Source organism: Ascaphus truei, chromosome 5, assembly GCF_040206685.1.
Source record: "Ascaphus truei isolate aAscTru1 chromosome 5, aAscTru1.hap1, whole genome shotgun sequence".
In the NCBI taxonomy this organism is placed as follows: domain Eukaryota; kingdom Metazoa; phylum Chordata; class Amphibia; order Anura; family Ascaphidae; genus Ascaphus; species Ascaphus truei.
Genome location: NC_134487.1, coordinates 294,933,874 through 294,959,041, shown reverse-complemented (window position 1 = coordinate 294,959,041; position 25,168 = coordinate 294,933,874). Strand labels below are relative to the sequence as shown.

The 25,168-nt window shown below is 40.2% G+C and overlaps 1 protein-coding gene across 4 annotated transcripts in view; it reads right to left on the bottom strand.

Moving 5' to 3' along the window:
* Positions 1-6,771: 6,771 nt before the first annotated feature.
* Positions 6,772-25,168, bottom strand: part of PHF21B (PHD finger protein 21B) — a 126,756-nt gene continuing 108,359 nt past the window's right edge. For all 4 annotated transcript variants that reach the window (XM_075602757.1, XM_075602758.1, XM_075602759.1 and 1 more), the window contains 7 exons: positions 23,607-23,683; positions 21,757-21,808; positions 20,159-20,181; positions 19,539-19,697; positions 13,667-13,739; positions 10,582-10,685; positions 6,772-9,318 (listed from right to left, as the gene is read on the bottom strand). In XM_075602757.1, coding sequence (XP_075458872.1) covers positions 9,094-9,318; positions 10,582-10,685; positions 13,667-13,739; positions 19,539-19,697; positions 20,159-20,181; positions 21,757-21,808; positions 23,607-23,683 — 713 coding nt within the window. In that variant the 3' untranslated portion in view covers positions 6,772-9,093. The remainder of the gene's footprint in view (positions 9,319-10,581; positions 10,686-13,666; positions 13,740-19,538; positions 19,698-20,158; positions 20,182-21,756; positions 21,809-23,606; positions 23,684-25,168) is intronic.

Here is a 25,168-nt window from a genome sequence, read left to right as displayed (position 1 = left end):
GATGTGACCATCTGTAGACTTTGTGCTCTTGAAAATGTAAGTAGATTGGACATCGTGTGCTCTTATGGATGAGGTTTCGTGGTCATAAACATGCTATGACTGTTGTCATCTCTGTGTTTTAACAATTGCAAAAGCATTTTCCTCAATTATACCTTGTGTAAAAAAGGCAGGAAACGAATGTAGCACACAGCAGATTCTCTCTATAAATCTTGCTTAGATTGTAAGCTACAGTATTTGGGGCAAGTACTCCCCCTCTCATTCTGTGTTATACATCCAGCCCTTCAGTGCAGGAAGGTTCTGCCTTCTCTGTGGCCACAGGCCCTCTGGCACTAGCGATCTCAAAGATCATTCTGCTGAGCAGTCACGCGATCGCTTCCGCACATGTAAACGCAAGGGGAAGGTTCTCCCCACCCCCGCTTCCATTTAGTTCTCTGGGAGCGCTGATCACAAACACCTCCTACAAAACAAGATAAGCCCCATGACGGAAGGGCGTGCCATCCTGAAAGGTATAAACTGTGATCGTGCTGATACATCGCACCAAAGTTCCAGTCACCGACACGGTCGCTGATTAATGAATAACTCATTATTTCTATTCATGTCAGTAGCACTCACCCTTGTAGGGGATTTGTTCCGTCAACAAGTAACTTATTTGATACAGCGCTGAGTGCTTGTGCATCATTATATGAGAATTAATTTTTTTTTTATAATAATCACTAATATAAACAGTTTAGGTCTTGTGGAACTTAAAGGTAATTTTGTCTGCAGTAATGTAAACGAACGTAATTACATCTCCTCGCCCCCACCCTTCGACTGACCACTGATTGAGACACCTGTGATGAAACAGGGATATCCTGAAAACCTGACCTGTTGGTAGCTCTTGAGGAGTTGGTTACCCCTGTGCTAGACAGTAGCACATTTAAACAGAAGTTATAAGCTTCGATCAATTATTTGGCTTATTATTTTATCTTACACGTGTCTTTCTATATAACAAATCTACCAGATAGAATGTTGCTGTTTTTATTAAACCAATTGATGTCTCACTGGACACACCTTAAGGGAATTAAAGGTGCAGTCCCACTTACTTGCCTAAAATATTAACAATGCATCACCAGCTTCTCTGGAAGCAAAAGTATTAAGAAAACAAAACAACATTAACCGCCTTCTCCCTGCTCTCATATTTTATTGTAAATTACCTCAATATATTTTTCCTGTTGAAGTTTGTCAGTCATTCTCACCTCCCCCCTCCCCACACCCTAAACATTTAGCTCTAGTCACTGTGTTAATAACTAGTCAATCTCACATCGCTTCCTTGATAAATGGCACTGCTACTTTGTTATTCCGTGACAACAGAACATAGAACCCCCCACTATAAATGTCCCAGCTGTCAATGCATTGGTAGAAAATGTTTGTTTCCTGGGTGCAGCCTTCTGTATCATGCAAATAATCAAGGCGACATATGGCACAGATTCAAAATTCAAGCTACTGTGATGAATCTAAACTTTCCTTAGGCTGTTAGATTTGACCAACCTAACAGCAACCTCTGGCAGATGGGCCGGTTTCCCTGCCTTGAGGAACAAGATAAAACCTTTAGGAATTTGTTTTTTATCCAAATGAGGAATTAATATGCATGTTGTAATTTGCACAGTATTTGCTCTACAAAGGAACTATAGACCTTGCCAGAAGGACCTCCTTTCCCTCAATGTCTGATCTCTCAGACCTATTAGGAGGAGCTCCTGTGGTTTGTACAAAACAGCTGATTATCCAGTTCAAAACTTGGGATCGGTCAAGTTTTTATTCCATTTTAGAGTAAAACTGGAAATGCAAAACTATAGACCAATTTAGTACACGTGTAAAGTATGTATGTGTGCATGCACAAAGACCTTCAGTCGCTAAACTACAACATAGGGAGTCCATCTTAAGAAGTCCCAAACTTCATTATTACAATGTCTACAATACAGTTTTGCAGAATAGTTCTCACAATGAGACACAGTTTCAACTACAATTGAGACAAATGTGAATGTCATTACCATAACCAAGAACTACTACACTTAAATGGACTTTGTTTTATTAATTTATTTATTGCCCATGTTTAAGATTTGTCCAGTAAACATTACAACAAGCTTCAGTCTTTACGAGTTTATTAAGTACTTAATGCAGCAATACTAAGTACCCAAGCATGTGACAATGTATAATCCTACATGCTTACCTAAGCTGGCATTCGTTTGGTGCTAGTTATAAATCTGTAAAAAAAAATCCTTATGGTGTCCCTAACATAATGGCTGCTGCAGTCAGTGGGGGACCTCAGCAGCTACAATGTATCCTTATATTACTAAGGTAATATTATCTATTGTAACATCTTGCAGCTCAAACTGCTGGGAATATTGGCAACAAATTATCACAAACAGGAAAGTGTTGAAAATATCTTGCACTGCTGAGGTGTGCTAAACCCTGCTACAGAAATCAAAGGATGCTTTAAAACTCATTAAAAATTTAATTGAGTTGAATAATTTAAAAAAAAATGTAAGCATTATCTAATACTACAGAACTGATTAAAAAACATATATATACAATTTCATTTTTTTTTTTTGCTGTATTTGGTCTACGTCCACAAAAGTGGGATAAGCTGTAGCATGCCTCTACTCCCATGCATATGAATGAGCTGAGGCATGCTAAAGCTTGGCAGCTTTTGTGGATCTGGCCCTTTGTTTGTCAATTGAGTGACAAAGGAAAGCAAAGTTTCAAGCATTTTGCCTGCTTTTCCCTATTACAACCTTTAGACCGGCGGCTTGATAAACAGACCCCACAGTGTTGTAAATTTCCACTTTGATTTCTATTATCTTTGTAGATGATTGCTTTTTTGTATCAAGGAGTATCTCTGTGGTAATCTTACTACCTTTCAAGCAGGTGAACCCATTTTGAATACAACTGTCACCTACTCTGTGACCTTGGACAAGTGGTTTCATCTTCCTGTGCCTCAGGCACCAAAACCAAAAATATTTGTATTGTGCCTGTAGTTTGCACTCATTTCCGGATATTAGCTTCTTTCAATAGATAGCACTTACTAATTACCATTAATTGGCATCAAAGATAGTTTGTCACAAGTCAAAATAAATTCACAAGATTGAATTTGAAACGCAATTTTTAAAACTTTTCCTAATTTTGCCGCGAGGCAAAAGGAGTTACAAAAAGCGCTGCCCAAAGGCGCCGCCTCCGTGAGAAGCATAGAGATAACAGGACCGTGTATCCTACATGTGACTTTGGGCCATCTCCTGTGTCCCTCGGGCAGCATCTATTGAATTATTCTTTAAGAAATATTATGTGTATTGTGGACCTATATATATGCAAAACAAATGACTAGCCATTTAGAGTCATCATGATGTGATTCTATTATGAGCACTCCCAAGATGAAATAAAAAGTGAATAAAACCTGTAGGGTGACATCAGAGCAGAATGTTCCCCGCTGATGTTTATATATTTGCTGAATTAAATCAAAAATATTTTTTTTTTAATATTTGTCACTTTTTTACAGAACATAACTTATATAATGTGTGGTTGAAAACTATTACAGCTTTAGATTGCAGGCATAAGCTTATAGGGTCCATGTTAAAATGGATAAGAAGCAAAAGGTGACAGAGTGCTCATTTGCATGTCATTTCCCAAAAATCCCTGGCTGCAGTGGAAGTATTGTATGCTAGGACATGGGAGTGCCATATTTTTCTCCTGCGTCCCCTGCCAGATGTGCCCCTCTCCGTGCCCCCCCTCCCCCTGGTTCCCTTACCTTGGCTCCAGACGTCATTTGACGCCGTGTTGCCATGGCGACGCGTCTCCAGAAGCCGTCTGAACCAAGGTAAGGCCAGGTCCCAGCTGGCTACTGCATCGCCCGCTGTGGCGGACGCTGCAGGTACAAGAGCCACCCCTCAATGAGGCCGGGCCCGCTGCGAGGGGGTGCCGCCGCACTGCGCAGTGAGATTTTCAAGCATGCAAGAAAATTGTGAGGGGAACTAGCAACGGAGCGCTAAGCCACGCCCCCGACGGTTCAGCCAATGAGGGCGAGCCTGCCGGGTGACATCACAGCCACGCCCCCATCACGTCCCCCATCTTTCCCCCTGCAGTTCTCTGCAGACAGGAGAATTAATCTGCACGCGCCGCCAGCCTCGCAGGCACTAGGACCGTAGCCTAAGTGAAGTCTGCAGAGGCTTTCGCCGCTTCCCCAGCATTTAATTTAAGTGCCTGTGGGAAGCATGCAGGGCCTCTGTAAACCCTGCAACCCCCAGTTTGCGCACCCATGCTAGGACATAATACAGGGTTCAGACCTGTCTGAGACATGTGAATGTGCTCACAGGTGATATTTTTATTTACTAGTTTATATTGGAAATTCTCTTTCTAATCTGCATCATCAGGATATCACCCTATAAATAGCTATGAATTTTAAGGGAGGTGTAGCGTAAAAATAGCGGTCCCTGCATACCATAATCATGTCAATATGGGTAGTTTTCTTGCTTTTAAAAAATTCTGCTGTTTGAGCTTATGTTTTTGAAGGAGGCCTGGCATATATGTGGCCTGTGCTTTCTTGGCTCTGTATTGCATCTACTTTCAGTACTCCTAATATTTGGAGCGCTCATTAAATGTGGCTGACATTTAATGAGCCCCCACCTGAGACGTTCTATTAAACCGGTCTATTTTCTGTTCCTTCCTCATTAATATGCACACTCCAGGCAAAAGCAGTGTAGTTTTATATTCCTTACTATTTTTTGCTATTGTGACATTCACATTATAGCTTTAAGGCATAAACTTGATATGCTACTCAGCATATCTTCAATTATGACATTTGTTAACACCAACAGATTTCTTAGATGTACTTTACAACTATTGCAGTAGTGCTCAACTCTTGTCCTGTCCTCAAGCCCCCCCCCCCTCTTAAAGACCACCCATGCTTTAAATGAAAATGTTATGTAACATCCATGTGTGTCTTTGTTACCCAGCCGTGTTAATCAATAGATGTCCTAGAAATGAAAATATAATTGGTAAGCCTAGAGTTTTACTGCTAATCCTGATGTCCACACCTCTCTTCTCATACGATAAACTCTTACATTTTAGATTAATTTAAGCATTTCAACCCTTACAAGAGCTCTTCTTTTGAAGACATTAATCTCAGGCTTACACTACCATGTTAAAGTTAAGGATAAAAAGGGCAGAAAACTGACCTCTTGAAAAGGCACCTCTTTAGAGAACAAATATAATTAGCATATTGGTAAAAACACAGCTGCAACATTCATGCTTATTTAACGCATGCCTCATTTCCACAGACCTACAATAAATAAAAAAATAATAATTAAAAAAAAAGAAATATATATATATAATACAGAGCCACAAATCTGTAAGCCTTTATCCATCACTGATTTTACTAATAGTATGTGAAAAGGTCCAGCATAGTTAAGGCAATGCATTCAGTGTTACAGTAATGTTTTCTGAGCAAGAAAGGCAGTCAGTCACACAAAAAATGTGAAGTCAAACATTATTGAGGAAAATGGTCTTTTTAAGTAACAATTATAATTTATTTGCAATAACCAGTGTGTTGATCTGAGAATAGTAGAGCAACTGACCCCTCCTGAGCATAGAAAATATAAAAGATTTAAAATATTACTAGAGATTAAAGCCCAGCATAAGTCTACATATTCTTGAATCCACATTAATTATGGAGGCACCCTGCAGTGCAGAGTAATTGGCTCCTGTCTGTTAGCAGAGTGCTGAGTTTTTAGGTTAACATTATGACTGTTTTGATTTTCATTCAAAATGACTCCAGTTTTAAAGAGATTATTTTAATGAACACACATGCAGGGTGCTCAGTTAGGCATCTACGGATTTTACAGCTGTGTTTTTTTTTTGCTTTGGTGTCTGTACCATTCCTGCAGCTAAACAAAGGAAAACAGTGTCTGCGGCTAATGTATCCTGGCTGCAAAAGCCACAGAAAGTGTCCACTTTCCTTAAAAACCAACAACACTATCCTGTGCCAACGCTGATTTCTTGTACTTAACAAGGCTGGAGAGCGCCAGATCTTACATTTACGAGGCTGGAAAATATAAAGTAACTTGACCTTACATATTCTGTCCATCTGTCTACTGTACATATGGAAGAATGAACTAATGAATTGTCAATGTGGGCCATTTTGACCAGGTTCATTTTTGAGCACTTTCACTCCCCCTGGATTGCTTATAGATATTGCTAAGTGGGGATGAAACATCAACCATTGTAAATTATGAAACAAGTGTAGAAAATGGTAGAGGTTACATTGCTGGGTGCTGCCATTAAGTTATATTGCACCACAGCTCACTTCAAATTGGGAGTGCAAATTTAGTATAGACATGTTCCTCTTCTTTTTGCAGCCCAGGGCTACAAATTTGTGACTTGCAATGATCCAACGCACAAAATACTACGACTACATTGACAAAGTTACTGGTCAAGAATCTCTACCACTGGAAGACAAAACATTTTACTGGAGTTAAAAAAAAAAAAAAAAAGAATATAACTTGGACTTGGTTACAAAAGATCACAGTGCAAAATAACAGAAGGTACAGTGTTAAAATACATCGCTGCCATTTCTGGAAATGAATGGGGCTGAAAATGGGGTTAAATTGGTTCCACAGGTTGCCCATTGCAGTTTGGACATGCACATTTTCAATGACTATTCCCATTGACCTAAAATAAATATTTCATCATTTTTAGAGATATATATTAGGATGTGATCAAACAGTTGAACACACACAAACCACCTGAAATTGTCAATCAAGTTTTAATGCATCATAGAGAAGTAAAACGACATTGGCATATTTAGGACAAACACTTTCTATGCACACTATCAAATGAACTGTCCCCTTTACAAATTAAAAAATAAATAAAACTACCTTTAACAGTCCCGATACATTTCATCAGAAATCCCTCACATTTTCTAGCTGCACATTTTTCTTTTATTTAAGAATTAAAAAAAACTTTAAACCTAAAAAAAACCCTACATTGCAAGCCATATTAGAATGCATAATTGGTGTATAGTAACCAATGTATAACAATTGTGTTTTACTCAAGTTTGTTTTGTTCATCAATAAAAGAATATAAAAATCTTGTTCAACCCAGTGTTAAGTGTATTAAAATAGATTTGTATAGTACTGCACAGTTTCTCCCGGAGTTGTGAAAATGGTTGAAGGGACCACCTAATATCATTAGTGATGGGCGATTGTTATAGCCAATCCCTTTTGTAAGACATTCACAACCTTGTGATATGCTAATGTACAGTAGAGCTGCCCTGTGTTGTGTAATTGTTGTAAATGACAATGCACTTTTTCTCAATATGAGATCAATCAATGTGAATTTAAAGCAGCAGGTTATGTTTGAAGCGAGAAATTCAATGTCTACTGAAAAAAATCACGCTGAACTGAGTAATGGAACTGGACATTTATATACAATCCCAGATCACCCAAATCTTATCCCCTTAGAGAAATAAATAATAACCCAAATAAACTTGCCTGGTCTATCAAATGTACCAGTCACATCAATAGCCAAACAGTTTAGCTGATACTATTGGTGTTTGGAGGGCGTTAGTGAAAGGTAATATGGGTTAAGCTACTACAATTATTGTAAGGCGCCATATTGTTTTTGGGGTCTCTAGTCTCTTAAAACGGTCACGTTATAAAAGCAATTACAATACTCTGCACCGGGTAAATTTTTCAGGAAGGACACCAAACATCAACACTGCTTTAAAAATGAATGGGACATGGCATTGGTCATGCACACATTAATATTGAGGGAAACATATTGTTGCCCATCCCTAACTTCCACGATCGCCCATGGGATCATGTGGCCGACTAAGGTGCTAGGCCAAACTGACCCCAGTTGCATCAGGAAGACTAGTAACAAGTAAAAAAAAAAAAGTCAACAAAATAAAGCAGGTGCTTTAGATATTATCAGATGAATGCAGCCCATTTAAAAAAATGTGTGGTTAAAATGAAAAAATCAACAGCAAGCTTTTTTTCACTGTCCCTTCTAGCCAATACAAAAAAAATGATATATCCGATATGAGAAACTCCACTTGAGGCAGTTTTTTTCCTGTACCATATAGAAGATATTTCTGCAAGCAATAAAATAAAAAAACAGCATCTTTTTCCTTTCACATTACATATTTTACATTAAAAATGCAGTACAAAAAGGTAAAGTTTTTTGGCATATTGTCTGTACTGGCAAGAAAAAAAAACAAAACATACCACCCTCCCCCAAATCTAATTAAATTAGCCTGCCAAAGACACTCACTTTGTCATTTTGCTAAATTTTCACAAAAAACTTTGAGAAAAATACATCAATAGCAAAATAAGTAAAAAGGAAGGACCTGCAAAAAGTAAGGAGTTTTACAGTCGTACTTATTTAAATAATTCAGAACGCATATACACAAGCATCAGAATGAAAATACTTCAATATTCCACTAGAAACGCTAAGTTCATACAGGTTTTAAATATCTGCAAATCCCAGCTCTATTAATACTGAAAAATCAACTTTTGTTTGAAGGCTCTGTGAGTATTACTATCATAAACATTTTCAACAGCCCCTTTAACCAATTCACCTGAATAAATGTGGCAGATTTGACTTGAAAGGATTATGAGCAGTCCCAAAAATATGGTTAACATTCCCATTTCCCACCCATATTCTCCCAAAATAGAACTTGAATCCCCCTCCTCACTAAACCTACTCCATTTCCATTCTTTTTACATTTTATCGACAGCAAAATTGAAGCAAGATCCACCATTCAAGACACTACTCAACCGTTCGGCCATTGTTTTACTTAATAGTTTTTTTTTTTTTGTATAATTCAGAAATATTTTAAGGCCAAAGTAAAATGAACTGAAGAAACTCATAAGCACTGTAGGTGTCGGCATAAAGTGCAGTACACACTGCTTTCTTGGATATCGCCACAGTTGGGCCCTACAAATGGTACTGATGTGTTTGCAAGTTTTGTTGTACTCAAATGTATGTATATTAGAAAAGACAGACTGTTCTTTCATTTCCCTTCTTGGCGACATTTGCTTAAAGTTATTGTTTCATCTGGCTCTGTCAGTTGTTGCTCTGTGACTGCTGCAGGCCTTTGTGCATGGCAGCCGTGGCAGATGAGGGTTTGATCCAGGGGACAGTTAGCAAAGAGGAGGTGGTGGTGGTTGTCATGGTGACCTGAATCATCTGTTCGTTCTGTATCAGTCTAATGAGAGTTTTGAGGCGTTCCAAAGATGACTGAGTCCCTTTCTGCTGGGCCAGCAAGCTATTTTTTAGCTCTAAGCATTTCTGTCAAATAGAGAGAGAACAAAACATGATAGTTACAGTTTTACAATGAAATGAGCAAACGCTTTATCATGGCAGAAGGGCGAATTTTCTGTTATGGATTCAACAAGTAACTTAATTTTGATTACAAAACGTTACTGTGGGAGAGATTGTTTATCAGCAACCTTTTAACACCAAAATCCTTTCTCCTTGTATATGAATGTCATAGGAAGCTATCCTCTTCCGTTATAAGCGCTCTCTCAGCTCCTCAAATGTCACTGAAAAGCAGCATTGCGTGGCCTGATCTAAATCACAGCATATTTACAAACACTTTCATAAAGACAACAGTGTGAACTCCTGTGATATTCACCTAAATTTACAGTGCTAAATTATGTGTGCTCCGTATGGTCATATACTGTAAGAAGAAGCACTTCTACTCCATGTAATAATGCAACACCTTCCTGTCTGTCAAAATCTACATGCAGGTTTTGATGTCCGTCAACAGTACTAAAAAGTATTAAAATCAGCACTTGGCAGGATCTGCTAGTTTGTGTGTATGAAGATTTTTTTCCTAAATATTCAGCCATTTATTTAATTATGTATGTCATCATTATATTTATATGAGAAAAAATTATAATCTAGGCATGTTTTGAGGGTGGAAAATATTTGTATGGTTAAAAATGTGCTTACATGCCAAGTTTGTTAAACAACATAGACTGTGATATGATCACATGGTGTAGTAGATGACTGTGACAGCATCACGGTAATTCCCATGACATTCGCTTTCATACCAGGAGCATACTAAGACGGGGCAAGCACACAGATGCATCAGTTATATCATATCAGTTAGTTAATGGAGTCAGATTTTCTTAAATCAGCAGCCCCCCCCCCCAAAAAATAAAATCATAAGATATAATCTGTTGTGTTTTGCTGAGCTTTCACGTTTATTATTTCACTGGAATTAGCTGTTAACTATGCTGCCTAAATGAGTGGCGATTTTAACCTCTGAGGGAGGGCCATTTTTCAGAGTCTGAAATCTCCTGACTACAGTAGGTTTGCTATTGTCTTATACATGGTCCAGTACGATAAGCGATATAAGTCACAGTAAGAATATTTGGCTACATGCTCACTGGAATACTGGAATACATGGTTTATTTGTATTAACCACCCCAAAAAAACAATGAAAACACCAAAAGACTGAGCCCAATGGACCAACAGTAGATACCAATTCAGTCAATGATGTTATTACATAATAACGAGCTCAATCTGCACAGTATGAGCACTCACCTTCATGGCATTATTGAGCAGCCGCTCTTGATCTTCAAGCTGTCTATGCTCATTCTTCAATTCGCTGCCTTTCTTTAATAACTTTCTCTTCTCCTCCTCCTTGACTGTAGAAGCAGAAAATAAGTGAACAGAATCTTAAACATGCACGAACATATGCTGCACAGCAGAAAGTATATAGATTAAACAGCACTCGTGTGCATATATACTGTATGAGTGAAATACGAATGTGGTGCAACGGGAACCTGGAGGGACCCTATACCCTCCTTCAAATATATACCAAAAGAAAGGGGGAGTTCCCAGCATTTCCCTAGTTTTTCCCTTGTCTGCCCCTCCTCCCTTCCCTTCCCTCACCCCGTGTTCTCCCTAAGGCTACGACCCGCTGTCTGCGCTGCCTGCGCGCCTGCCAGGCTGGCGGCGCGTGTAGCGGAGTTCCGCAGTCTGCAGTGAGCTGCAGGGGGAAAGACGGGGGGCGTGACGGGGGATGTGGCCATGATTGCCTGAACCGCCGGTGGCATGGCCCAGCGCTCCGTCGCCAGTATTGAGCACAATTTTCGTGTCTGCAGGAAAAACTGACCCCCGTGCCCCATTGAGGGGCGGCTCTTGTCCCCGCAGCGCCCACCTGGCCTTACTATATGTTTAACCGCCACCATACACTGTTGGGACCTTTTTTGCTTTGATTAATTGTGCTGTTAAGATTGATTATATTTCCAGTATCTACACCCTATGTGAATATTTGTATATTTTCTAGTAAAAGCAATTTGTCTTATTTCATTATTTATCAGTTTGAGTGCTGGCACCTCCCCCTTTCTTTTGGTATATGCTGCATAGCAGTTCTATTAGAAGTATTAAAACAATTGTGAATTTCCAAACTTTTTCCCCTAAACATTTATCCTCTCGGCATATAAATAGACATATTCTTACTGCAAGCGAAATATCCGGAAGACATATGTTAGATCAGGGGTGGGCAACTCCAGTCCCCAAGGGCCACCATCAGGTCAGGTTTTCAGGTTATCTGTGCTTTAGCACAGGTGGCTCAATCAGTGGCTCAGTCTAAACTTTGCTTGATTTGCTAAGTGCACTTGGAGAGACCGACAAGTTGCTGGTAATAAATATACATTATTTACTTGACCTCTAGTGTTAAATTTAAGTTTGGGATTGATTTCTCTAAAGACCCTTTATAACAAACCACGGTACAATATCACAGTGAAAATGTTAATTAGTTTTCATATAACAGGAGTGGCCAACTCCAGTCCTCAAGGGCCACCAACAGGTTCAGTTTTAAAGGATATCCCTATCCCTGTGCTGAAGCAGTGCTATCTTTAAAACCTGATCTGTTTGCCTTGTGGACTGGAGTTACCCACTCCTGCTTTGGATATTTCTCATTAGCTTAGATTTACTTAAGTACTCTATTTCTTTAACAGGTTACATAGGAATTCAAGAGTTTTTTGTTGTTTTTTTTAAATAATTAAAACATGTCCCCAAAACGTGTTCCATCCTTCCATTACATGTCATGCAATTATTAAACTACAGGCAAGGAATCTGGGACATTGAATGTACAAGAGAACATCATGTGTCTCACAGTGTGTGGGCTTCTCCCACCTCAACCAAGTCCTCGTCTGTCTCGTTGTCTATGCTACCACCTGTACTACTACTTTTTGGTGTGCTCTATTGAGTGAGTGAGTGTTGATATATGCAATTACACACATTTCTCTGTTGAATGTAGCCAACATATACAGTTTTGTGAAAAAGAAAGTACACCATCTTTGAATTCTATGGTTTTACATATCAGGACATAACAATCATCTGTTCCTTAGCAGGTCTTAAAATAAAAAAATTGGGTAAATACAACCTCAGATGAACAACACATGACATATGTCATGTGTCATGATTTATTTAACAAAAATAAAGCCTTGAGAAAGACCAGTCATTGGTTGAAACGCATGGGAGGTTTTATACTGTCACTTTTGTATGCTGCAATAAAGATTTTTCACTTTTTTCTACATTGGGACCACAATTTTTAATTTTGTTTGATCAAGCAAGTGATCAGGATCAGTTTGTGAGTGCCCTGGAGCCTGTCTCTTTCTTTGCCTACATCCTATGGACTATGTTAAGGATAGAAATGACCATATTTGGGCATGCCAATTTGGGCTTCCTGGCCCACTTTCAACCCCAGTAATCTTATCAACCGGGGCCGTGTGCAGAGACCAGGACTATTGTTCCAACCCAAACTAGCAGGCATCTCCCTGATTGGGACAGGAATATAAATACTCCTGTCTCCCCAGTCTCAAGAGAGTAATTCTGGCCCCGATAGCCTTTGTGAAGGCTATGTGCTGACAGAGCCGAGAGGGAGTCAAGCAGAAGGAATCGAGGAGTCGCAATGCAGGGGCCTGGAGCATCCAGTGGAGCTGCGGTCTGAGTGCAGCATCAGCCTGAGCTGTTTGGTGTGAAGCAACGGTGGAGAACAAGGCAGCGCTGCCCATACTATAGAGCAGCGGTGCGCAAAGTGGGGAGTGTGACCCCCAGGGGCGGCGGGAGATTGTGCTGGGGGGGCGCGGGCAGTTGCAGAGGCCCCTGACGTCACACGCCCACCCAGCGTCATCTGACGCGGATGAAGGTAGGCAGGGGGGCGCGAGAGACAGGGGGGCGCAGCACAAAAAGTTTGCGCTCCCCTGCTATAGAGGACGGAGGTGAAAGTTGGGAAAGCGTATCGGGGTAAGCCTCCGGACGAAGGTCCCCGCACCTAGGACTTTAGGTTGTTCCCCCAGTTGGGGGTGGGGGGGTGCTGGTTTGTGTGTGTGTGTGTGTGTTTTACATAGTGAACGTTTGTTGAAACTTTTTCCAATAAAATCTGCAGTTTTGTCTAGTGTACTGATCCCTGGTGTAATTGTCCTGGTCTCCGTAACAATATGCATTAAGGACTCCTTTTAACTGTGTGTGCGCGTGCGTAGGGAAATTTTTATAGTATTTACAGCATTTCAGGGATTTCCAAATGAGCATTTGAACACCGGATACACACATCATTGCAATAAAAAACACATGAATTGAAAAACTGACAGAATTCTCATTTTGTTGAAGTTGCTCATACCTGTTTTATGTGTCACATAGGAGTGAACAATAGCAAGGGTCCCAGTCCATGGCACATTATCTTTCTTTAATACCTAATAAGAAAGGATAAGGAATTCAGAGCACTATACATAAGTGTGTGGTCGTTTTTAGAATACAGTATGTAACAAAACATACAGCCTCGTCCCTGAGGAAAAGGAAATAGGTAATTTGCAAAGCTTGATGTAATGTAAAATAGAAGAGGTCTCAGCCTGTCAATTCATAAATCATGCAGAAATGCCATCTGATATTGCAATCTACACGTTAATATTTATGACTAGTGTCAATATTGCAAACAAACATGAGTTTAAATTGCTCTCTTAAATGGCCATAACCAGTAACTGCATATGAGAAAAATGGTTTTCTAGAATCTTGAGAACATACAAGCATACTTCTAAGCCAGAGATGGCTAACCAGCGGCACACGTGCCACGCAGAGGGAAATTCTTTGGCATGTTGCAGTCTCCCTGCATCTCCCCCAACAGCGGTGGTTCGGTCAGTGACATAGGATGCCCCAATATTGATATGCCCATATTATGGCATCCTACGCCACTGACTGGAGCTGGCTTTCTGTTGGGGAGACACGAAGAGAGGCAGGAAGGAGAGGAAGGAGAGAGAGGCAGAGAAGCAGGCTGGGCCCAACTTCCATGCCTGCAACCACCACCAAAGTAGGTGTTTGTGTGCGTTATTGTTTGTATTTGGGGACGAGGGTGGTTATTGTGTGTGTGTGTGTGTGTGTGTGTGTGTGTGTGTGTGTGTGTGTGTGTGTGTGTGTGTGTGTGTGTGTGTGTGTGTCTGGGGGTATTGTCACCCTAATATAAAAAAAAACTGGCATCACAGATTCAGCAGCAAATTTTACATTAATTTAGTAAGAAGGAGCCAAATAAAATAGTAACAAATATTGCAATTTATATGGTGTTCATTTTATGTATGTAAAATGCAATAGAAGCTTTGGGCACTCGAAAAGTTTTCTGTTTTTTGAAATTTTCTTATGTGTTTGGCATTTGGTCCCAAAAGGTTCGCCATCCCTGTTCTAAGCGCTCAGATAACATGGTTGAATACAAAATGAGATACTGACATGGCATACCCATGATAGAAAAGAAACTTGCAATTTAACATGTTATTAAAATGGCAGAAACAAATGGCAAAATAAAAAGCAAAAGAATCTAAATTATTTAACCCTTTGAGTGCTGAGGGTGTTTGAACCAGAGTGCTGAACAGATTTTGGAAATGTTGAGCTAGCAATGTTCAATGATCAAGCCCTTCTGGTATATTATGTATAAAACAAATTCTCAATGTCTCGTGAGGTTTGTTTTAAAGTTATACTGTAAAAGTGTCTTAATTGTAGGCATCTAAGGAACTCCTGGCTTGGGAGTCTTCCTTCCAGGAAAATCGACTCCGGGAGTTTGAATCTACCCTTTTCTCTTAAGTCCCTCAGTCTTGAGTACCTGACGTCCTTCCATTTCTGAATGTCCGTCTCTCCAAGACCAGGACCGTACCTAAGCATACCACTTTTCCTGTGGGTGCTGTGTATAGTGACAAAATTGCTCCTCATGCCAAAAGTGTCTAGGGTGGTTTTCAAAAACTGCCAATTGATCCAGTCACACTTCTTTCACTTTATTATTTTAATTATATATAATTCACATTGCACTAATTGGCGCTACTTTATATGATATATATATATATATAAAACAATCTGTCAGTATACTATTATTCTAGACCGCGTTAAACATTGGTGAATATTCCTTTCAATGCTGTAACTATTAATCTCTATGATTTCTCTCCTCCCTCCGCTCGCTAAGACGGTATGAGTCGAGGGTCCTGAGCCACTCTGGAGCCGCATAAACAACCCTGTACCAACCCGATTGATATGCAGGGTCTCTAATTATCTTCAAGGGTTGATCTGAGGGTTAGCTCTTTATTACTTGATACGACGGTTCAAAGTGACACGATATCCTCCCATCTCTAGAAGAAAAAGCGTGTGATCTTCTTTAGGGGTCATTGGATCTCGTCAGGCACTTCATGGCCATTCTGTCCATGCTTTAGGTCTGGCAATTTGCCTACAAGCCATTGTCGGTGGTCTAAACCCCAAATGGTCTAAGAACTCTGCACCATCATCTGGAGATTTAAGGATGTAGTCAGTTCCCTCTTTGCCAACAATCCGTTTAAAGGGGAATCCCCATCGATATTTGACACCTTTCTCCCTCAAGATCTCTCTGAATGGTCTAAGCTCTCTTCTTCCAGCTAGTGTGGCTGGTTCCAAGTCCTGGAACATCTGCAGTTGCATGTTTTCGGAAGATGGATTATGCGATGTACGTATTACGGACCATATTTCTTCTTTTGTTTTGAAATAATGTAGACTAAGCACTACGTCTCTGGGTTTGTTGATGTTGGGTGTCCTTAGTCCGAGTGCTCTGTGACAGCGAAGGAATTATTGAGGTGTCTTCGGGAGTAGAAATCTGAACTATCTTATTAGGAATTCTTCTGGGGCCGCGATTATTTCTGGGATGCCTCTGATCCTAAGGTTATTACATCGAGATCTATTTTCTGTGTCCTCTTGACGTTTCATTCTCCTCCATCTGAGCTCGCAGTCTTTCATTGTTTTGGGCTGCGGTATCATAGGGCCTCATGCAGAGAGCAGCGCTATTCAGAATTGGAGAGGGGGAAATTTTTTAGCTTTATTGGAGAGTTTTTATCTCCATATGCAGAAAGGGCATAAAACTGCCTTTCTGCATATGGAGAGTTTCAAACAGCGCTATGAGCGCTGTTGAAACTGTTGGGAAAAAAATCGCTTTTTTTTTTTTTCTCCTCCACCGGCCGCGGAGCGCCAGCTGCTTGGTGGAGAGGAAAAAAGTTGAAAATCGCGCCATTTTTTTGCCGCGAACAGCCACTAGATGGCGTTCGCTGCTCTCTGAATACGGCCGGTTTCAACACTGGAGAGAATTCTTTTCTCTCCAGCCGCGCGGCGAGATTCAGAGGGAAAAAAAAAAATGGAGCTTTTTTTAAATCTCGCCATTATCTGCCTTTCTAAAGGCAGATTTCGGCAAAACATGGCGCTTTCCATGTTAGCGCTCCTCTCTGCATGAGGCCCTTAGTCTTTAATTACCTCCTCCACTTTTCTTTCAAGGGTGTCTGTGCGGTCTCCTAGATTTGTGATATCTTGATGAACTTCTAATAGAGCAGAGTGGAGTTTCACCTCCAGCAGACTTTTTATACTCTGCAGCAAGTTTTTGATATCTTTCTTTCTGGAGAATTCATCAATTTTTTCGCTCTCTGACTCTCTGGTTGTTCCCCTCGTGAGAAGTGTGGGCTGCACACTTTTTTTCCCCCCAAGAACTCTCGTTTTTTCCTATAAATTTTCATAGCCATCTTTTATTAACGTCACTCGCTTTGATTTATATTTGAGTTTCTTTAAAAAAAAAAAAAAAAAAAATGAATTTTGATAACATTTCTTTATTGGAATACGCTTTGGGTAATAATGGGCCTCTTCCCTCACGCAGACATGTTGCCTGTGGTGTTATGACTTGCTAGGTCTGTGGCTTCATCATGGGCTTCTTTGCCTGATGTGAATTTATGATGCTTTTTAGTAACCTGTGCCCCTAGGCCGAGTCCATGGTGCAGGCATACGAGTGTGGCCGATGAAGTCACGGAGCTGGTTCGACCTCATTGGGTGAACCGCTCATGTGACCCATCCATGGCGAGACAAAGACAAAAAAAGTTGTCTCGCGAAAAACCAGCCGCACCTTCTCTCCCGTGCGCTCTATGGATGTTTCCATAAACTCAATGTGTTTCATCACGGTCGCAATAAGTTTGGACGTGGCCTTAGAGAGACTGCTCTCTACTATATGTGTTGGTGTTTCTGTTTTTCTCACTGGGGAGGAAGGGAGGGTGAGTCTCCCGGCCTACCTCAGACTCCCACAACGCCCTGGGGGGCTTTATTCCCCTCTTCTCCCCTGGTGGCCTCGCGCTCTTATCGTCGCCCTCTAACTCCTTGCCTTACAAGCTGCAATGCAGCTTTTGTCAGTGCCCTCCCAATCCTCTGGACACTATCTGGGGTCACCGCCCACCCCACTCCCCCTCGAATCTGGATGCCCTCGTCTCCTTCGGTCTCCGCTCCCATGCACTGTCTTTGTGCTGCTCCACGTAGACCTTTCCATGGGGTCGAAAAACACAGATTTTGAACAGAACAAGAGCGCACCTCTCAATATAGATATTAAAAAGGAAGACAACATTGGCTATCTTTATCTTTGATCAGTTTGCCAATCTGGTCAATGGCTCCAGTGGCTGCTCAGTCAATTCTTCTTCCTATCCAATTTATCCTTTTACTTATAAAATTTTTACAGAATTATGCTGTATTGGCATTTTATCTTTTCCATGTTCAAATGTCCTGAAGAAATATCCTGAGATTTAAAACACTCAAAAATGGCCCAAATTTGTGCGTCTATCAGACAGTAGGTTACTAGTTTCTTCAATTTTGTGATAAGCGGTGTTGTACTATTTTTGTGTTTTCTTCCTTTTTTAGATCTGTATTGAGTGCTGCGCACCTAATGTGTCCAAGTTCATGAAGCTTGTAACACTATTCATGGTTTAATGTTATTTCTTCATATTGCAGAAATTTCAGTCCAAATGCTGATAAAACTAATTTTCTAAATTGAATAAAGTCTAGTGATTACGAACGCTTATAAATCTTTCATTCAATGTTATACTTACACAATCTATATATCGTTATGTTCATCATCTTTTACCATACATCTATGAGTATTGCTTGTAAAGAAGTGCTTTAGCGTTAAAGAAGCACTAAAAACCACGACAAACACATCCAACGGTAATATTAAAAATCTGCATAAAAATTTAATGTTATAATCCATATATTTTGTAAAATAAGGATTAACTAGGTTCTTATTGCAGTGAGGTTCATCAATCCCTAAAGTTAAACAACTTTTCAGAACCCTCACATAAGCTCCACTCCCAGTCTCTGCCACATTAAAAGTCTATGTAATGTCCAAAAGCACTATACAGTACTTCCCGGAGAGATTGGGTAGCAAACCAAGACCAAGATTGTAAGAGGGGACCTCCCAATTTCAAATTCAGGTGAGGATCTGTCTCCAAACTACCCATGACCCAAGAAAAGTCTTCACTGTTATCTCCACCCCCCACAACTGTTGCCATAGAGATTTACTGTATAAGCCACCAGAGAAACAGACACCAGGGAATTCTGAGATTTCAGAGTGACTCCCTGACCAAGAATGTAGACTGTACCCAGTACCTTTCAGTTTTAAAAGGAAGGCAAACATTTTAATAGCAGGAATTAAAAATGTGAGTGTAATTCTTATACTGCTACATTCCATCTGCCTATATTGAAGAAGCAATATTGCACTATTGTGTTTTCTTTCCCCTTTCGGTGCCTGCGCTCCCAAGTTTTCTTAAGATGTAGTAGGAGTGCCAGGTTTTACAAATGCTTGTGGTATTTTAAACCAACCTGTTAAATAGGTGAAACAAAGGGTCATTAGTAATACTGCAACATCCTTCTTAGATTTAAAAGACAATATATTTCTACCATCTAGATAGATCAGGGCTAGCCAACTCCAGTCCTCATGGGCCACCAACAGGTCAGGTTTTCAGGATATCCCTGCTTCAGCACATGTAGCTCAATCAGTGGCTCAGTTGAAGACTGTGCCTCTGATTGAACCTCCTGTGCTGAAGCAGGGACTGATTGTGCCACTTGTGCTGAAGCAGGGATATCCTGAAAACCTGACATGTTGGTGGCCCTTGAGGACTGGAGCTGGCAACCCTTGACCTAGAGCAAGGGAAAGTGATCATTTGTAATAAAAGCAAAACATAAGTAATAATTGTTACCTTTTGCTGGCACTTTGGGCACACCCACATTCCTTTGGGAACCATTTTCAGAGGTGGGTCCAAGCAATCCAGATGATAAGATCTTGGACAAGTACCGCAAGGTTGCAAGTTGTTGACACGTTTACATGCTGAGCAGTGTTGTTCATGAGTGATTTCATTCTTTAAAAAAAAAAAAAAATTCTCTCTTGGTGGGTATATTTTTTATTTTACATATAAATTGCATAATTAGAACAAAACAACTCTGAGAAGTGCTCTCCAGTTATACATCTGTGTAGGGACTTTCAGAAAATCGACTTTTTTAGCAGAATATTTAACATGACTAATATACAGCTTTGAGCACACGAGGACTGATAATAAATAATACAAGGGGTATACAATTGTATTTTAAAAATAACAACTAAATGTTTCATATATATTTAATGATCAGTAGAACATTCTTCAATATTACACTCTGACACACGGTCAAAGTCAAATATTGAGGTAGTAAACCTGTTTCTTTTTTTCATGTTGCGTCTTTATTATGAATACTGTATAAGACAATATTGTAGAGTGAGCACACCCCAAAAATATTCCCTAAAGACAGAGAAGTTGCTATTAATATTCAAGGCTTGCAAACATACCTTCCAACAGGGATCCGCATTTGCTTGCAAGTAAAAGAAGGGTAGAGAATAGGTTAGTGGTAAAAAAATAAATAAATCAGGGAATGTGAGGCAACTGTCAGGTATGTAAGTCATTTTAGTAAAGTGGTGAATGAAGTGTGGCTTAAAGATAACTTTGTCCATGCATGATCTGTAAGTTATGAGAATACATTATTAAAATATATTTTCCCATGTAAAGGATTTCATATCCAGTAATTGTAGAATATGTGGAGAGCACGGATAAGACCGTTTTGTGCTACTCCTGAAAATAAGCGAATGGGCATTAAGCAACTGTTTTAAGTATATATTATCGTAATTGTATGAGGCCTATTATAGACATTCAGCTACTAATCTGAATAATCTTACACTACCCATTTTTATTAGTAACGGAAACAGTTGTCATGTCCATTTAAGTAGACAGCAATAAGTAAAACAGTATGTTTGTTGGATGGAGCTATAAACAATATTATAGTACTAATAAAAATGAAACAAAGATTCCTAGTGCTTCCTGATAAGTTTGAGGTAGAAAGTATTATGCTTGCATTACCACTTTACAGGAAACCTACTAAAATATTTACCGTAGTATAAATCAAATTAAAGCAGAGTGATCGTGATAATGAAAAAGGGTTAAAAGATGTTTAAGGACCAATCCCTTCTATGTCCCAAGTAAACTAATGGCATTGGCAAATCAGTTAACTTCTGTGCCCAGGACATACTTGAAATCAAGAGGTAACTCTCAATGTATTACTTCCTGGTAAAACATTTTATAAATAAATAAGTTAAAGTCCATATGATGTTCAGATGTTCGCTGAACACCAAAATGGCCGGTACGCCAATAGATCTTACAACATTCAGAGAAGGTCAACACATGATAGCTAATTTTCTAGGATGGATCGTGTCAGCGGTTAACACGATCTGAATGAAGGAGGAACATCCTTTTCTATTCTCATCATTAGGGTACTCAAGCAATCAAGTGTTTACAAACCCAGAATGCCGAGGTGCCTCCTTGCAGAGAAGGGGTTGAGTGTAAGTTATTGGCACAATATATATATATATACTGTATATATATATATATATATATATATATATATATATATATATATATATATACACACACATACATACACACACACACACACACACACACACACACACACACACACTTTACTTAATGTCTCTATAGTAACCAAAAGTTTGAGCGTTTTTACAATCTTTGCCCAAATGTGTTTTGACAACATTGTTTATAATCTATTGTAAACCAAGTTCATTGTTAATCGAAATTTTGTGCTTTCATTGTTTTGTGTAAATTTATTATGCTGCCATTACTAACCAAAGAATTAAAAGAACACATTCAAAAATTACAATTTCACAAATCCAATGACAATAAAGTAACAAAATGATTCTAAGGATGCCAGACGCTTGTTAAAGAATCAAGTTCCATTCATGCTTTTTTTCTAGGCGTGACCCTGTAATAGGCATTCGCCCCCCAAAAAATTACAGCTTCAGTAGTTAAATACCATTAAAAACTATAAACAATGACCTTCCACTATAAAACAAACACTCAAATGATAGATGCTTACCTTTCCCTATTAGGAATGGGTTATTTAAATAATTGGAGGCAAGACGTTTCCGCTAAAAAGACAATAAGATTTTTGTGAGTTATGGAACTTAATTCATAAAATGCCTTCAAATGCATACTGAGTAAATATATTTGGTTAAAACAGAAAATACATGTTTAAAATGATTTACAGAGTAAAACTAATCTTCTAAATGCATACAAACACTAACACAGTACAAACACAAGCATAAAATGTGTGTCTGAAGCAACCGGTTAGAAAATTTTACCAACCCTGAATGGCACTGGATAGTTCTGAACCTAAGAAACTCATGTCTCGTAGAATTAACATGGTTTTAAATGGTGTGCAAATCTATAAGCATTTGGTATACTACTTTGAAGGCAAAGCAAGCGTTTTACATTGAATAATGAATTTTGATTCTTTACATTCTTTTATTCAGATACTAGCTAAGAGACCCGGCGTTGCCCGGGATTAAAATTTCCCGCTCCCTCCTCATTCCACTCCCCCTGTCTCTTTCTCCGCTCCCCCAGTCTTTCTCTGCTTCCCCTCTCTCCGCTCCCCCCCCCTGCACAGCTCCGGTCTCCCCCCCCCCCCCCCTTACGCAACTCCGGTCTGACGCCCCCCCCCTCTGCGCAGCTCTGGTCCCCCCCTGCGCAGCTCTGCCCCCCCCCCTGCGCAGCACACAGTGTCACATACACAGTGAGACACATACACAGTGTCACACACACAGTGATACACACACACACACACACAGTGACACACACACACACACACACACACAGTAACACACACACACCCACCCCATCCCCACGCGCCCATCTCCCTCCCCACGCGGGCAAGCAAGGGAGCGCCGTGGGGAAGTTGACCAGAGGGAAGGGGAGGAGCAGCCAGGTGGGACGGGTCACGGGACCGGCGCGTCACCCGCTCGCAGGGGAAGCTGGGGGATGTAGTCCGGCGGCGGCTGTCAGTTAGTGTGTGCAGTTCCAGGGGGGAGGTAGCCAATCTGAGACACGCAATCATCCAGCCAGAGACACACAATCAGGGGAGGTGAGCTGCGGGGGGGGGAGCCAGCGGGGAGGTGAGCTGGGGGGGGGTGATGGGTGAGGGGGAGCCGGCGGTCCGGGCCGCTGGGTGAAGAGGACAGTGGACGGGTGCTTGTGCGTGTGGCAGTTGTGTGAGGCCGAGGGGGAAGATGAGCTGCGGGTGAGGAAGAGAACAGAGTGGCAGTTGGGTGACGTCATAGAGCCACGCAGGCCAATGAGAGGCGTGCAGGGCGGGGCAGGGATACGGACCAATCAGATTCACCACATCTAGCAACAACCCCACAAATTTCATTTTTATATATTAAGATTATTCTTAATCAATTTTAACTATCTAATGTATTCTGCTTCAGGGGTCGTCATTTTCTTTTGGAAGGGGAAAAAACACGTATAGTGAATGATCATCTTGTTATAAAATGAGCCATCGTGAAAAAAAAAACATTATAAAACATAGAATATCATAAAACACAAACCAATTAAAAGAATGTTTTCATTTATTTCCTGCACATCGTATAACCCCAGCTTCTGGCTCTGAACATGTGTAAGTACGTGACACTTGACTGCAGCTCTGGTACTTTCAATTCTACAACACTACAGAAATGAGAGCTCGTAGGCAGAAACACTTCAGATCTGTGTGTTTCTAGTTTACGAATGAGAGGGAATGAGAGGGAATGAGAGGGAAATTGAATCAAAATAGCCATATTGACCTAAGAGTAAAGAATTTCTGACCAGTGATGGCAGACATTGAAACTCTTTGCTTTACTGAACACACTTGTGTAGTATAAATAAAATAATAAAACATCTGTAAAATACCTCAGGTTCAAGGAGTCCACTGTAGGCTGGATTGGCTGTGCTTCTTCTCTTTCGTTCATGACGTTTGCTTTGGATTTCTGTAACCATGGAAACAAATGTACATCTCAATTTTTTGCAATATAAAGTCCATGAAAATATAGCAGTGACTTGTTTGGCAATAGCTCCTCTGAGCATTGTATTTATAACCAGGTTCTACAATATTGCAGTTGCATCAGCATTGTTATCAGTTGTAGTTCTGGTACTTAAAATAATAGCTTCTGGGAGAGTCACACGTATGCTTGTACAGTTTCTTGAAATGTGTCGAAAGGAGATACCATTTTAATATACATCATGTTACCATTATATGCTCGGTTAGTACCAGAAAATTACTGATTGTGTTTTTTCAAAATCATCTTTAAAGGAATGTTTCCAGCTTCTATTTACAGAAAATAATCAAGATAAGTGAGCTTACTTATTGTTGATTTTTTATACAGTGCAATACAGACGGTTTAAAAGTATTAAATCTGTTACATTGGTTTTGGGTATGCACGTAAAAGTGGTAAGGACCTTGTAACAGGGACTTATTTATCACTGTTGAGAAAAACTGTCTCTAAATCCAGCAGTGTGCTGGTTAATTGCACAAGCAATCTACCAGACTTCACCTGGCTGATTGGACTGTTAGAAAAAGCCTGATATAAGAAACAGGAAGGAGATTTCCTTAGCCCACAAATGGACTCACCAGAGGAAAAGATGTCTTGATGCACACAGAAGGACTGTATGCTGACAGTAAGACAAGGGGACAAGACCTCAATACTTGGACACTAACATTTCCATAGCACACAAGGGTGCGGGCCCAGGAGAGCAGAGGCCTTCCCCTACTGCTACAAGAACAGATAAGAGACTTTCTTGTTGGACTGTTGTACATCTTATATACATATATATGCAAATGACCATACAGTAATATTTCCATTTGCTATATGCTTTACTGTGAGAGGGTTTTTGTCACTTTTTTTAAACACCATAACTTAACTAAGTGTATGTATGTATATTTATATATATATATATATATATATATATATATATATATACACACACAAATATATATATGTATACACACACACACACACACACACATATATATATACATACACATGTATATTATATACATACACATATATGTATGCTCCTCACCCCTACCACATGCAGCACTTATCACCTGAGATCTGACTCCAAGAGACTGTTCATGGTCCCAAGGCTCAACAAAGTATCCGGCCGCTCCTCCTTCTCTTACCGTGCACCTCAAAACTGGAACCTACCAGAGACTCTCACATCCACCACCAGTCTTTCAAAACTAAGGCTGTCTCCCATTTTAATCTGGTCTGTAACTGTTACATAAGCCTATACAGCAGGGACCCGCTTCTCGGCGATCCGCTGATACAGCGGCACCGAGAAGGGGGCCGACATGTTGGTTCCTAAATCGCGCATGCGCAGAACGGGCGGGTGCGCCCGGCGCGCATGCGCAGACCGCAGTTTTCGCGCGCGCATACCGCAGTTTGCGCGCGCATACCATAGTTTGCGCGCGC